General features: G+C 35.1%; 4 protein-coding genes across 4 annotated transcripts; 2 read left to right on the forward strand and 2 right to left on the reverse strand.

Annotated features, from left to right (window-relative positions):
• The first annotated feature begins 6037 nt into the window (after positions 1–6037).
• On the forward strand, positions 6038–7466 carry LOC106343314. The gene is made up of 2 exons (XM_013782491.1): positions 6038–6738; positions 6817–7466. Exons 1-2 carry the CDS (start codon positions 6252–6254, stop codon positions 7197–7199), a joined length of 870 nt encoding a protein of 289 aa, XP_013637945.1. The 5' UTR covers positions 6038–6251; the 3' UTR covers positions 7200–7466.
• A 255-nt stretch (positions 7467–7721) lies between these two features.
• Positions 7722–8993, reverse strand: LOC106292280. Its single transcript, XM_013727883.1, has 3 exons — positions 8432–8993; positions 8165–8293; positions 7722–7936 (listed from the first exon to the last, which is right to left on the reverse strand). The coding sequence occupies exons 1-3, from the start codon at positions 8991–8993 to the stop codon at positions 7722–7724; spliced, it is 906 nt and encodes a 301-aa protein (XP_013583337.1).
• A 3255-nt stretch (positions 8994–12248) lies between these two features.
• Positions 12249–14913, forward strand: LOC106343298 (peptidyl-prolyl cis-trans isomerase CYP37, chloroplastic). The gene is made up of 11 exons (XM_013782469.1): positions 12249–12516; positions 12608–12862; positions 12948–13037; positions 13145–13240; positions 13421–13528; positions 13631–13680; positions 13762–13918; positions 14021–14179; positions 14248–14370; positions 14441–14490; positions 14639–14913. The coding sequence occupies exons 1-11, from the start codon at positions 12343–12345 to the stop codon at positions 14763–14765; spliced, it is 1389 nt and encodes a 462-aa protein (XP_013637923.1). The 5' UTR covers positions 12249–12342; the 3' UTR covers positions 14766–14913.
• Positions 14914–14922: 9 nt separating this feature from the next.
• Positions 14923–15367, reverse strand: LOC106343299. Its single transcript, XM_013782470.1, has one exon. The coding sequence runs from the start codon at positions 15267–15269 to the stop codon at positions 14949–14951; it is 321 nt and encodes a 106-aa protein (XP_013637924.1). The 5' UTR covers positions 15270–15367; the 3' UTR covers positions 14923–14948.
• Between the last annotated feature and the right edge of the window lie 1161 nt (positions 15368–16528).

A 16528-nucleotide genomic window follows, 5' to 3' on the forward strand; every position in this document is an offset into this window, starting at 1 on the left:
ATATATATAGAAAAAGATACAAATACATGTGAAAGTTTGAAACAATATATTCAATGATAAAAATATACAGTAAACTTATTATGTTTTAAAAATTGAAAGACACAGATATATTATAATATATACCAATTTAGAATTGAAAACAAAATATTTATATAAAAATAAATGAAAACAAAAACCCGCGCGGTTGCGCGGATCGAGATCTAGTTGTTATTAGAATGGTCCTCTTATAACTTCTTTGTAGTAGATAAAAAATAGAAATCCAAATTAATAGATTAGATGTCCATCCATACTTTTGGATAATCTTGGTTTTAAACCCTACCTTCGGGTAATTTTGGTTTTGAAACATTTGAAACGAGAATAAAGTTTGTTCAATGTACAAGATTCATTGATGACCCTGTCTGAAACTGAATCAATCTGTCATATCACTGATATTATCATATGATCTTTCCTCGTTTATGTTATTAAATCTTGTATGTACCTATTAAATATAAAAACTGTAACCATAATTACACAAATTATAAAAATAGATTTGATTCCAACCAATTGATCTATTACTTCGGTAATTGATTTGCTTGCAGAAGAGGAAACAATAAATTTAAAATTTATAAGAATATAAAGATATAGAGATTCCAACCAATTGTCTATATTTGCGTATGATTTTCGTATAATAAGCTTCAAATTGAACATTGAAAAAGATAGAGAGATTTTTTTTAATCTTATACTGACACGAAACTTAAACAAAACGAAGAGTTAAAGGGTAATTTTTTTTGTTACACTTCCCGGAAAAAACGGTTACAACATGGACCTTCATAATATGGCCTTTTAACATATTAATGTTATGGATATTTAATAATCATCTTGACGAAAAACAAAGACTTTAAATAATTTATTATTAACAAAAGTATAAAATTATTTATAATTTGATGACTAATTCATCACCCTTTTTTATATGTTAAATTTTTCATAGAAGTTTAAAAATCATTTTATTTTCTTTAAACATGTATAACTAATTTATAATCTTTTATGTCATCCTAAGTCATGATATAATATTTCTTCATATTTTACATTAATAACTATTGTTTTTATATATCATCTACAATTCTCTAATTACGTCTATTTGTTCAATTTGTATAGATATCGAATATTCATCATAAATAGATGGTTTAAGATGCCTAAAAAATTATTTACTTGGTGAATATAATACATCAAATATTACAAATACATCATTTAGTTAAATAAATAACCATGAACCGAAAATTTATACCTGCGCTGGCGCGCGGATCAGGGTCTAGTATATATTATAATATATACCAATTTAGAATTGAAAACAAAATATTTATATAAAAATAAATGAAAACAAAAATCCGGACGGTTGCGCGGATCGAGATCTAGTTGTTATTAGAATGGTCCTCTTATGACTTCTTTGTAGTAGGTAAAAAATAGAAATCCAAATTAATAGATTAGATGTCCATCCATACTTTTGGATAATCTTGGTTTTAAACCCTACCTTCGGGTAATTTTGGTTTTGAAACATTTGAAACGAGAATAAAGTTTGTTCAATGTACAAGATTCATTGATGACCCTGTCTGAAACTGAATCAATCTGTCATATCACTGATATTATCATATGATCTTTCCTCGTTTATGTTATTAAATCTTGGTTAATCTTGTTACATATATCCGAATTTTTTGGATTGGATCAAAACGAATGACGAATCAACAATCAAAATTAATAGATAAAACGCACATCCCTACCATTGGGTAATTGGGGTTTTGAACCCTACCTTCGGTTAATCTTGGTTTTGAAACATTTGAAACGAAAATAAAGTTCGTTCAATGTACAAGATTCGTTGATGACCCGGTCTGAAATTGAATCAATCCATCGTATCAGCGATATTATCATATGATCTTTCCTTGTTTGTGTTATTAAAAGGGCATGTGGAAAAAATATGAAACTAGAGCTTGACCCGCACACTCGTGCGGGTTTTGATTATTTTAATTTAAAATTGATATTTATTTTTCATAATTAATATCATATATTTTAGATGTATCACTATATAACTAAATGTATATTGGTTATTTGAATATTTTAGGTTTCTATACATCATAATCGAATCCATACCAAAATGGGATTTATTACTAATAAATAATGAAAAAATACAAGTATGTAGTTTTAAAATAATATTGTGTTTTTCTCTATTCAACTGCATAATAATTATTATTACTGCATATGTCAAATTACATATAGTTACGATATATTTCCACAAAAATTCAAATCATCATCATGATTAAGTGCATGAGACTGAGTGTACTAAAACAACAACAACGTAAATAACCATTACTCATTCTTCAAGTATTTTGGTCTATCTAACGTTTTACATTGTTACACTAGATTTAAATAAAGAGAATGCGTGTGTGTCAATATTTTACAATAAAAATTAGGAGTATATTTAATTACAACATAAACACAATAACAATAATAGAAATTTATCTTTAATTGATCGCAAGAGTATCAATATATGGTAACTGTTTGGTTAGCTAGATTATAGGAAGTAATAGTTTTAATTTTAAATAAATAAAGAAAATACAATAAATACTTAATATTAGATTTATTATTTATTTCAGTAACATATGATTGTAAATAAGTTGTAAGTTTAAGGGGTAATTCAAATTTGTATTCCTATTTTAATGGATTAGATTTATCTTTAATTGATTGCAAGAGTATCAATATATGGGAACTGTTTGGTTAGCTAGATTATAGGAAGTAATAGTTTTAATTTTAAATAAATAAGGAAAATACAATAATTACTTAACATTAGATTTATTATTTATTTCAGTGACATATGATTGTAAATAAGTTGTAAGTTTAAGGGTTAATTCAAATTTGTACTCCTATTTTAATAGATCGGATGAAAAAAGAATCTTGCTGTCCGATCGTAATAACAAGGGGTCTTTTCACGTAACAATGCCACGATTAACGGAGAATCAAATATTGAAAAATCACACGTGTTGACCGGAGAGTGATGAGAGTGCCAGATGTATGGTTATATTTGATGATTGAAACTTACCACTGATTCTCAAAATCTCACGAATGGATGTTCTCTAAAAGAAAATTTTTGTAAGATCGTGAACAATCCATCTAACACTGTCACATTCCCATATTATCTATTTTCCATAAGTTATTGCATCACTTCACAAAATGTATAATACTAGTAGCATGTGGCGGAAAGTGTTCCAAGATTATGCGTATCATTTTGTTTGTTTTAGTACTTCAAAAAATATAAAAGATTGTATCTATAACATTGTTATTAGGGTTTTCTATTTAGACTTATGAGTCTCTTCCTTCTATATTTGTATTGTAGACTGTATATATATATATATTTTTTTTTTTTTTTTTTGATAAAAGGTTTTCAATTAAAAACCTTAAACATATTGTAGACTGTATATTCATATGTTCAATAGACTAAATAATACCATGTAAACATATATAATATAGTTTCGATTATTAATCTATAAACTCACTTGCTCACTAGCTAAGGTAAACTTGAGCTACGGACTTAGGAAAGAAAGGCAGCTAGTCGCTTAGCGGAGCAAGTCATTAAACATGTAATTCTGTCATTTTCCAACTATACTGATTTACAATATCTTGTCAATAATGGAACAAAGGAAAGAATATCATCCACGGGTCAAGACATACTGTCTGGTTGTTTTGAAGTTTCATTTGGTACGCATATAGACTTTTAACCTATGAAATTTGTACTTTATTAGATCCTATTATGACCATATGCAACAATGATCTTTAGCACAAATCTTTAAGAAAAAAATTATTATAAAATTATGTAGATCCCACTTCATCTATGTTTTTTGCCAACAAAATCACTTAAACTCCCTAGCTAAGGTTTCGATTTGCGGAGCCTCTTAACTATTCGCGGACTCCACTGACACGTGGCGGCCCGCAATTGGTTAGTTTTTTTTTTTTTAAATCCGTAAAATAAAAAATAAAATAATCATAACTATTATTTCTAAGAATTTGTGCCTTGAGTATCACCATTGCTGATGTCCTAACACCGAGACAGAACATTTAAATTTCAACAAAAAAAAAGAACAAGAGTCCATGTGTAAAGAACAAGCGCGTTCGAGCTTTAAAATGAGAATCAGGGGAAGGAGACAAAGTTTGAAGTATGTATACATCTTCAAGATAATATATTTTTGTATTATAGAAATATCTCACTCTTATTAAATTGTAAGAATCCTGACAGAAATTAAAAAAGATTTGTGATAAGCCAGTGGAGCTACCAATCAGAGACGTGAGATTGGAATTCTAGTAGATATGTTTCTTATCATGCATGCACTTGCGTTCCAAGATTCCAGACCGACTGCTGCAATGTTCCTCCATAAAACTAATATCCAATCCTCTCGAAAGCCAGGTCTATGGTTTGATTAGTAATAATAAAGTAAACTAGAATAAAAGAAAAAATGGAAATGAGTGAAAACAAAACTAGTAGAAATAAAAACAAGAAAAATAAATGAAAAAGTTCCAAAAAAGCATAACACATATTTACTCTAGCAAAATGTAGAGTAAACTTAGTGTTTGTTTTTCTCCATTTAAATAGTAAGTAGAATAAAACTAAAAATAATATTTTCTACTCTTTCCGTTTCAGTTTAATTAATAAAACTAAAAATAATATTTTATACTCTTTCCGTTTCAGTTTAATTGTCATTGTATAGTCAACATTTTCATTTCAAAATAAGTGTTGTTTTATAATTTTAAAATAAAATTTATTAGCTTTATATTATGATCTATTTTTTATTGGTTGAAATGTGGTTAGATGTATTAGTAATGATGTTTCTATTTAGTAAATATAAAAAATTAAATATATTTTTTAATGTGTCCCCAAATATAAAACGACAATTAAAATTAAACAAATAAAATATTTGATTGGTAAAATTTTAGTAGGATTTCCAGTAAATTTATTTTAAAAATAAAAATTTACTCTAAAGTCAAAAACAATCACACTCCTAATTGTTTTCAAGATATTTCTATTAAAACTTCTAAAAATTTCTAATATTTACTGCAATTCGGGAAATTATGGCAACTTTTATTTAAACTTTCGTTTGTTATATAAGTAAATAGATTATTGACAAAATCATGAACCAACTCGCATGCGATATATTTATCTTACAACTGTGGATAACGTTTTTAATTCTCATGTCATAAGGTATTTACAAAAGAAAAACGCAAAATATATCTTATGAATTTTCGCCCCCAAAAAAAGATCTTGATGAAATTAATTATTAGAAAAAGGTTAATGAAATAATGATTTTGATGAGACAATCTAAACTAGTACTAGTAAATAACAATAAATTATTACATTGCAATATTGGAAAATCTACATGCATGGTGGATATTGGCCCTCTTCGTTTGCATACCGCGCGATCTGCGACTGGTCGTAGATTATTGTTCGTTTTGCTATCGCGTAACTTGCGACCTACGATTGGTTGCAAGTCACAAGTTATTGTTCGTTTGCATACCGCGCGATCTGCGACTGGTCGCGCGACTAGATGCAGTTTCCGATTCAAATTGTCTGGAAAAAATAGCGACTATAAAAAAAAGATTGATTACGCGACTTGTCGTAGATCGCTGATTGTGCAACACGTATACAAATATAATTTTAATTGTATGTTACAAGTTTAGTCGTATATCGCAAATCGCAGATCGCACGATACATAAATAAACGTAATCTTAATCGCAGATCGCAAGTCGCAAGTCGCACCACGCTTAAAAAAACATAACCATTAAATAATGACACTTAGTTAGCAACATCCAATTTTTTTAAAAAAAAGAGAGAAAATGGTTGGACTTATCGGGTTTCTTAAAATTTAAAATGAGAACCTTGGTTTGAAAATGCAGAAACCGACAAGCACAGAGTAAAAAGAAAGCGCGTGAATATGGTAAAGAAGGACCAAAAAGTTGAAAAAATAAAAAATCTTTTCAATAATTCTATTTTTTTTTTTCCTTCCGCAGCTACATAAACTCACTCTCCCACCATGTTATTGTGACGATACTCTTCCAACTTACCCTACATCATATCTTCATCGTCCTTGATCTAATTTATCCATCTCATTTACCACAGGAATTTCAATATTCCTTTTATTTTAATTCGAAAGTTTAAGATTCAAACTCCTGAGATCTGTTTGTTTCCTTAAAGAGAAAACATCTTGTTTTCATCGGTTTCTGATCATCGGAATCAAATGGGTAAAACCGCCGGGAACAGAGATTGGACTCAGATCTACGCTATCTACGGCATTCAACAATGGCAGACACTCGTCTTCCTTCTCTTCCACGCCTTCTTCTTCTCCATCCTCTCTCTTCTCTTCCTCGTCTACTTCGACCAGATTTGCTTCTTCCTTGACTCCTTCTTCCTCTCCGGCGCCTCCAGACTAACAGCAGGTTTCACCGGCGCAGTAACCGCTCTCTCCGCGGTCTGTCTCCTCTTCGCCGCAGCTAACTTCGTCTACTCCGATGTTCCTCTCCAGTACGAGATGGCTCAGCGCATGGTCAGCTCCGTCAGCGACTGGTCCTGCGTCAAAACGGCGTTAGATCTCGGCTGCGGACGCGGCATCTTACTCAATGCCGTCGCGACGCAGCTCAAGAAAACCGGTAGCTCGGGTCGGGTCGTCGGGTTAGACCGCTCCAAACGCACCACTCTCTCCACTCTCCGCACCGCTAAACTCGAAGGTAAGTTTAATTTTTTTTACCTAAAGTAAAATTAATAATTTTACCGATTCGTTTGTGTAATTTCAATCGTTTGTGTAGGTGTGCAAGAGTATGTGACGTGCAGGGAAGGAGATGTAAGGACGTTGCCGTTTGGGGATAACTACTTCGACGTGGTGGTCTCGTCGGTGTTCGTGCACACGGTGGGGAAAGAGCACGGTCAGAAGTCTGTTGAGGCGGCGGCGGAGAGGATGAGGGTTCTAGGGGAGATAGTGAGAGTCGTGAAGCCAGGAGGTTTGTGCGTGGTTTGGGATCTCTTACACGTGCCGGAGTACGTGCGGCGTCTCCAGGAGCTGAAGATGGATGATATCCGAGTCTCCGAGCGAGTTACGGCGTTTATGGCCGGGAGCCACATCGTTACGTTCAGGAAACCGAGTGAACTCGTCGCTGGGCCCCGAGAAGTCCGCCTCGATTGGAGATGCTGACGTGGATATTTTAAAACGGCTGTGTGTCGATTCGTTTATATAGAAGACGGCACGTAGTTCAAGTCCGGAAGTTCGAAACAGATAATTGTGTTATATTAATTACAGTCTAAACTAGCAAAAAAAAAATTAAATATGTATGTAGAAGTGTCTGGGGAGGCGAAGCGGAACCAGATGCTTCTTGAAGAGGCAGAAACGCTAACACGATGTTTGCGTTTTGATCTTGTATTTGTATTTATATAAATAATCCTAGTAAAGTAGTACTGCCTATTAGAGCATCTCGAATGGTGTTTCCCCCATTGGAGTCCTTGGCAATATAATAGTATTTTTTTTTTGTTTTTTTTTAATAGTTAATAACTCTAATCCTAATTGTATGTCAAATGGTGTTATCTATTATGGAGTTTTTCGGTTTTTTTTTTTTGAATTGAATCTTAGAAATTAAAAATTGTGAAATTTGCAAAATATTTAAATTTAAAATTCATTTATTGAAAGATTAAATGTAAACATACAATAATTATTCATCTTTCAATTGCCAAACTTGTTCCAAATATTTTCGATTAAATCATATTTCAATTGTTCATGTAAATACCTATCACGAACATGACTTCGTATGCGAAACATATTACCGAGATTTGGAGGCATCTCGGGAGAATCAGATACATCCACATTTGAACTTCTGGTCGAGGTTCCTTCTTCAAACTCAGATGTATCATACTGAGAGTATCCATTGCGTTCATTTTCTACTATCATATTGTGCAGTATGATACATGTTCGCATAAACATCCCTATTTGTCTCTTGTCCCACAAAATAGCCGGGTTTTTCACTATTGCAAATCGAGCTTGCAATACTCCAAAAGCTCGCTCCACATCTTTTCAGGTTGATTCCTGAATTTTAGCAAATAACTCTGCTTTAGGACCTTGAGGGAGTGAGATAGATTGGATAAATGTTGACCATTTTGGATATATACCATCTGTGAGGTAGTACGCCATATCATACTGGTGTCCGCTGACCACGTATTGTACCATTGGAGCTCGACCTTGTAAAATGTCATCAAAAATAGGTGACCGATCGAGGACGTTAATATCGTTTAAGGTATCTGGAGGACAAAAAAAAGCGTGTCATATCCAAAGATCTTGTGAAGCGACAGCCTCCAAGACAATTGTCGGCTTTCCTGATCCACGTATGTACTGTACTTTCCAAGCGGTTGGGCAATTTTTCCACTCCCAATGCATACAGTCGATGCTTCCTATCATTCCAGGAAAGCCACGTATCTCTCCAATATCGAGTAGTCGTTCAAGATCCTCTGTTGTGGGTCTTCGTAGATACTCATCTCCAAATAACTGTATTACGCTTTCTGTGAAATTAGTTAAACACGAAAGTGCTGTGCTTTCACCAAGTCGGAGATATTCGTCAGTGGTGTCAGCGGCGCAGCCATAAGCAAGCATACGAATAGCTGCCGTACACTTTTGTAGTGGAGATAGACCTAACCTTCCGCCTGCATCTCTTCTTTGCTGAAAGAATGTAACATTTTCGGAGAGGCGATTGATAATACGCAAGAATACTTCCTTGTTCATGCGGAAACGGCGTCTGAATAAATGAGCCGAAAATGTGGAATCTTCACTGAAGTAATCATTCCATAGACGGTTGTGACCCTCTTCGCGGTTTCGTTCGACATATGCATGTTTCCTCGGTTTAAATGTTCGATTTTCGACGATGTTGTTGAATGTATCTTCAATATATTCATCGACAGCCTCATCCAAAACCGCATATAATCTTCGATCGACTTCATCTCCCATATTTGACTATCCTTTCTAAAAATCAAATCAAGAAAGTTTGTTAAAACCAAATTCATAATTGTGCTTAGACATTGGAAATGATTTAAATTTCAAGAAGTAGATTTTGTTTAGTAAAAAATAGCCATGGTTAAATTCTAAACTATTCACATATTTTCGCGTCTTCTTATATTGAAAAGTTTTATAGTATATCTTATATATCATTCATATGGGAAAACATTGTAGTCTTTATTGAAAATACACCATCGACGATCAGATATCTAGATGGATGGCAAAATCCATGTCTAAACTACATCATTAACTCTTATCATCTATGAGATCAGTGAGCATACCTAAAGCCGAGTCTACAAAGATGAAGGCAAGGGTTGATGAAACGCAGATGCTTGAAATTAAAATATCATCATAACAAGTTTTGAGTACAAGAAGAGCAAATGAAATAGCTCTTAGCCGAGTCTACAAACAGACTTATAAAGGCAAGAAATACAAAGCTAAAACAAACAAAGTACCTGTGACTAGGTTCACATGGAAATAGAAGAGAAAAAAACAAACATCCCGTGAATACATAAGGAAGATACAACAGCTTTTGTCTTCGCCAGGCACATGGTCTTGTTCTTCACCTGAAATAAAGAAAATGAGATGATTAAACAAAGTGAAAAGAACAGCAAATGTGTACTAAAGTTAGAGCTAACAATCATCACATCATTTCAGAGATAAGTTTCATTTTCAGAGCTAATTCTATGTCATCTAGTGGCTCAGTCTTTGCAAGCAAACTCTCTAGCACATTTTGTCTAGAGATTTGTTTTTTGATCTCCAACAGTCCTTCCCTTCATCACATCGTTGTCATTTTGCCCGCTTCTCTGCTCCCTCAGTGCCATCTCGTAGCAGCCAGAAAACTTACACACCAAATCATTGATCCTAGCCCATCTTTGCTTGCATCGCCCAAGTTCTCTTGGGATTGTCCCAACCAGTAGAGGACTGCAGTTGTAGTACTCTACAATCCTCTTCCAGAACTTACCAGCTTTTTGTTCATTACCGACTATTGGGTCTTTGCTGGTGTTGAGCCAAGCACCAATGAGGATTATATCCTCCTTTGGTGACCATTTTCTCCTCTCTTTGACAGTAGACTCATCGGAACATTGGCTGCTAAAGCAAAGAGGTTCCGATGAGTCAAGCTCAATACACCCTTGGCTGGTTAAAAAGGTTTACAAAGCAAGTGGAGTTTGCCATTTTGGAATTTGACTCTGTGTTTCTCTAGTAGAAACGGAGAAGACTAAATAAGGGATCCTTAATTCAACTCTATTGAATCCTAGTAAGAAACTGTCCTATCATAACAGGTAGAGAATGAGTTAATGAAGCTTTCGTGTGAAAGAGAGAGTTAATGAAGCTTTAGTGCATTTATAACCTATCATTTCAAATTCGAAATCAAACTACAAAGTTAACCAGAAGCTTATTGTTTTCAAACTAGAATGTTAAGTTTGAACTATATATTAATTGTTTTCAAACTACATATTATGTTTGAATTCAAACTCCTTCAAATTTCAAACAAGGAAGAGAAGAAGGGTAAGTTTATACACTAACCTCAGAGGACTCTCTCGAGTTCACACACACGCATAAGCAGCATTCTCACCTCGTCCTGCAACATTCTCACCTGGTCCTGAACATACATGAGAAAGTTATTACTGAAATAAAGTCATACACACATATAACTAAAGTCCTAAAGACATATAATAGATCACTCATCACTCACCTTAAGTGCCTGGCACTCTCTCAGAAGCTTCGCCTGCTCATGATACCGTTCTTTGAGCCTGTCAACTTCTTCATGAATAGTCGTAACCCATGGTTGCCTGAAATGCAGCCCGTCATTCTGCAAAAACAGATAAATATTTGTCAGAATATGAACCATAAAAAGAACCAGATTAATAACAGTACATACCTCGAAGTCTTTGCAGATAAAGTATCTTTTCCCGAGGAGGTAGTCGTACGTATCCTCTTCATCAACGGTTTCCTTCGTGATTGATCCACAGGGGCACAGTTTGGGAATCCCCTATTGCGCATTTGCAACAAAATCTACCATGTTGTAGTAGTCTTTCTGTGCTTTCTTATCTCGAAGTTCTTCCTCCATTTCAGAACCTGTAAGAAAAAATAAGTTATTAGATTCGTATATACCTATAAGGATAGCTAAACTCAAATGGTTTCGACTATCCCGAACCCTTAATCGATTTAGAAATCAATTCCGAACCCTAAAATGATTTATAACTCTATCCGGAACCGTAAATCAATTCAGAAGTCAATCCCAACTCGATTTGAAACCCTCAATCTATTAAAACTCCACGATATAACCCTAAAACAACAAAGAACCGAATCGAGATGCAAAAAATATCAAACCCAGACGAAAACCGTAAATTGAAATAAATCCCCAACTCGATTTGAAACCTTAAATCGATTTAAACCCCACGTTAGAACCCTAAAACTGACTAAATCAACATGCATCAACTCCAAATGCAAAAATATTTAGCTAAATAGCTCCGATTTACCTTCACCGTTTCACGGTCGCCGAATCGCCTGTCGTCTTCGAGAGAGCTTTTTTTTTCGTGACGGAGAAAGAGAGTGAATGTTTTTTTCCACATGCGAAACACAACCCCAGCCGGACCACCCCCGCCTTGCCACGTCCTTAAGGATTTGATCCTTAAACGCCTTAATTAAGGATCAATCCTTTGGTTACGAAATTATTTAATTATTATTTATATATCATTTGCCTGAGTAATCGCGCTTATGATTCATTAACGCGGGTGCTCTTATCAAATGTATTGTGATGCTCTAATTTCTGCGTTAGCGTTTCAGACTCTGGTCAGTAGTCAGTTCAACGCCGTGGAAAGAAGTACCCAACTAATTAATGTACAATGAAAAAAAATGAAAAAAGAAAAATCAACCATGTTGAATGTTGAGTGACTATCAAGAATGTCGTCTTGTTAAAATATAGTTGGGCATTAAATGTCTTGTCCTTTTATTTCACGTCGATGTGATATATATCTGTCCCCTACATATTATTTCAAATTTAATTACAACAAATCCAGTTGGGCCACGTTTGGGCCAAGCCTTTACTTTCCTTAAGTTCACGGCAAAGCGTACAATCATAAACACGCCGAGTTGTTCAATCACCATGCAACAAGCAGTGCCGTCTGCACTCTGAATAATAGAACACCACGCCGTTTCTTGAATTTCATTCTAGACAACGTGTATCCACACATATGCTTCCACGTAAGCGTCTGGAAGACGAGGCGCGCCAAGCAGAAAGAAACCTCACCGTTGCTCCTTCCCTATCCTTCTCTGAACCACTTGCACGTCTCCATCAATGGCTTCTCCGTTGTCTTCTTCCACCGTCGTCTCACACCGGATTCTATCTCTCCACCATCCGCCTCTTAACCGCAGCTTAGTCTTCGTAAAACCCAAATTACCCTTCAGCCGAACCGTTTCCAGAGATCTTCGCATGCGCTTGCATTCTGAAACCACGAACTATGGCGATAAGGTCGGGTTCATAGCTCTAGAAAGATGTCACACATGGGTTCGTTATAAAGTTCCAAACTTTGCTTTCTGAATATTCGTTTTCAGCAGTGCAGGAACATATACCTTCTTCAATCGATTCAAAGTTGAACCCTTTGGAAGGAGCTGGATCAAAGAATCTCGAGAAAGTAGTTGCAACGATCCTGATACTAGCTCAAGTGTGGTCTCCATTGCCCTTGTTTGGTCTAGACTCTGCTTACATCTCACCTGCAGAGGCGGTTCTTTACTCTCCGGACACTAAAGTTCCAAGGAGTGGGGAACTTGCACTAAGAAGAGCCATTCCTGCTAATCCCAACATGAAGACTATACAGGCTTGTCACTATACTAGACTCTTTACATTCTGTTAGTTATGGTGATTATTGATTTTGTTATGCTGTTATGTATGGTTTCCTTTAGGCTTCGTTGGAAGATATATCGTATCTTCTGAGGATCCCTCAAAGAAAGCCTTATGGTACCATGGAGAGCAATGTGAAGAAAGCTCTAAAGGTGAACATGTTACTCTTTGTTATTGTCTGTTTCAGTTGCCATTGAAGTTGTGAGTTACGTTTGCTAGAGTAGTTAGCACAAGTTTGAACTCCTTCAATTTGTTTCAGGTGGCTATAGACGATAAAGATTCAATATTGGCTAGTATACCAGCAGACTTGAGAGACAAGGGCTCAGAACTTTATGCATCTCTGGTTGACGGCAAGGTAAACCACAGCTTTGTTCTCAAGTTGATGGACATTAATTTGTGGTGGAAAGGTGATCTGGTGGTGTTAGACTAAACGTTCTCTTTGTTTGCAACTCATTACAATAGGCTGTTCTTATGTTCTAACTTCATTTGGTTTTGCTATAAGTGAGTATAAACCGTGTGTTCTTTTGTTTGAAAGGGTGGACTTCAAGCACTTATTGAATCAATTAGGTTTCAAGATCCTGATAAAGTGTCCATTCGCCTGGCATCATCACTAGACACTGTTGCGGAGATGGAGTTATTACAAGTACATACAATTTCTCTGGCACACATCTCATATCTTCTGAGTACGGTTGAAACGGCATTTAGTACAAGATTTAGTTCCTGATGTTGAAAAGTGTTGTTGCAGGCATCTGGATTGTCATTTTTGCTTCCTCAGCAATACTTGAACTACCCTAGGTGTGCCTCATTTTCTTTCTCCCAGAGTTAAATCTCTCTTAGGATCTGCAAAATTAAACAGTTCTTATGTGGAAACTGCAGGTTAGCAGGAAGAGGAACTGTGGAAATCACCATTGAGAAAGCTGATGGTTCTACATTTCAAGCTGAATCTGGGGGAGATCAAAGAAAGAGTGCTACAATCCAGGTTGTTATAGATGGTTATTCAGCTCCATTAACAGCAGGGAATTTCGCTAAACTGGTAAGGTAGTTTCCTCTAACTTCAGCCTTTAGTTAGCCTAGCTACACATCTTAAAACCTAGGAGACTGTACTCTTAGATCTTGAAAACAAGCTGTTATTCAGGTAACAAGTGGTGCATATGATGGAGCCAAACTCAATACAGTGAACCAAGCTGTTATTACAGAGGATGGGAGTGGTAAGGTGGAGAGTGTTAGTGTTCCACTAGAAGTAATGCCTTCTGGACAGTTCGAACCTCTCTACAGAACTCCATTGAGTGTCCAGGTATTACACAAAAACCGCTCCTCTCCCCCAAATCAAAACCAGAAAAGCTGACTTTACTTTTTGGAAAGGATGGAGAGCTACCAGTTCTTCCTTTATCAGTTTATGGAGCTGTTGCAATGGCCCACAGCGAAAACTCAGAGGAATACTCTTCTCCTTACCAATTCTTCTTCTACCTATACGATAAAAGAAACGTACGCATCACTCTTTAATCCCATCTGAGGCTAAAGGAGTTAGCTTTTGATCCTTTACTTTCTTGTGCAGTCTGGCTTAGGAGGCTTATCATTTGATGAAGGGCAGTTCTCGGTTTTCGGGTATGTTATATTCAAGAAATTACTAGGCGGTTACTACACGCTTTATATAGGATGCCTAGACCGATTTTTATAAAAACGTTCTTATTCGTAATTTTTCAGACTTGCAAGATGCATTTGAAGTTGCTTATGTTTGGTACAAATTGTGCAGGTACACAACAGCAGGAAGAGATATTCTTGGGCAGATCAAGACAGGAGATATCATCAAATCTGCAAAACTAATCGAAGGCCAAGATCGTCTTATTTTGCCTGCTCAGAACAACAGCTCATCCACTTGATTCTTCTTCCCTTAAGACTACAAGATGTTGTAAACACTTTCTTGTCCCATAACAGAGTACAAGTTTCTTCTTTTACCGGGTTGACCAATTGGGTCTGAATCTTATTCGAGTTCCAACATTACTGTAATAAAAAGTTCTCATTTTTATTTACAAATTAAAATCAAACAAAAAAAAAAACTCAACTCAAACGGAAGACATTTTACAGAGTCGGCTAGGTGTTGGCCGGAAATTCAACCACCGGAGATTCATCCGCCGGATCGGAGGCGTCAAAGCTCTTCTCAACACCTCTCTGCTTCCGTCACTCGCCTTTCGCATAAGCTTCTCGTTGCTTGGCACCATAAACCCGTGGCGCACGCACTTGGCAGAGCCAGGCCGTCCTGAACACGTGCAAGGCTGTCGAACTCTCAGACTTGACCCGTGACTCTTACGTCTGACCCGGTTGGTCTCGGATCTTCCACGCATCTCTGCACCTTCTCCTGATGGGATCCTTCTCACAGCCTGCATCAGTTACTAATGATTATGATCTCTCTTTACTTGCAGAAAACTGTTTTTTTTTTGTTTTTATGAAATTGTGTGTGTGTGAATGAGTTTCTTCTGTGTGTTATATACTTACGTGGAGTTTGGAGAAAACTATAACACCATTGATAATAACATCTTAACATTGTTACCAAAAAAAAAAAAACTATAACACCATTGACTTGGTTACATGTTTGTGTGATGGAGAGGTTGGTCTACTTTCAAATTCTGCATGCTCCTCAATTTGTCTAAGTTTGACCAAATCAATTTCCCCAACAGGTCAACGGAACAATACTTGGAGAAAATTCAATGCTTAATAGAAACATGCTTTTTTGCCTAATTCTACTTATTTAATTATTTATTACTCCCAAGTCCTAACTTGCATAATCTCTCACAAACGCCAAAAAGCTTTGCAATTTGATTTTGTTGGGTCCATTCTACTTTCGACCATACTTTGAAGTTTTGTGAGGTCCATAAAGTTTCCAAACTCCAACAAGAGGGTCCATGTAGTTGTTGATAATTTGTATTGTCACTTCTATCATTAATGGATACACAATGGGCATTTTGCACAACTTTGATCTTTGGATTTCTCTATAGTTTTTGTTTTCTTCCAAATTGTACCATTTTGTGGGTCATTCTGATTTAAGGTATTTGCATCCGTCCCTCCGTCCAGGACAGTGGTAGGGGCAGAATGCAACTGTATAAATATAATTTGCAAATTTGAATAAATGCTAATTTTAATACAAAATAGAGAGAGAAAGTAAACATAAACGTAATGTATACTGACTTATTCGAATGTAGTACTAGTTTTATATTCAAATTTTTGAAACAAAACGTCCATGAATCTCATCATGTTGTAATGACTAACTAGACCCTGATCAGCGCAGATATGGATTTTCAGTTTTTAATTATTTATTTTATTAAATGATGTATTTGTAATATTCGTTCATATTATATTCATTAAGTAATTTTTTTTTTTTTGCATCTTAAACTATCTATTTTTTTACGAATGTGTGATATCATATAAAAAATATAAAAAAATGAGTATAGAGTTAATTAGATAATTTTAAAAACAAAATTTTTTTTTTCGTATGTGATATCATATAAATAATGATCGCCCAGTTAACAAAAATCATGATTATTTTATGTGTAATTTTTTTTTATTTTGACCATTTTCTTAAAACTATATTAAATTTTACATATTTTAATTAGAATATTTTTAATATCTTTATCTTTTTATTTGAAAT

Source organism: Brassica oleracea, chromosome C5 (assembly GCF_000695525.1).
Source record: "Brassica oleracea var. oleracea cultivar TO1000 chromosome C5, BOL, whole genome shotgun sequence".
In the NCBI taxonomy this organism is placed as follows: domain Eukaryota; kingdom Viridiplantae; phylum Streptophyta; class Magnoliopsida; order Brassicales; family Brassicaceae; genus Brassica; species Brassica oleracea.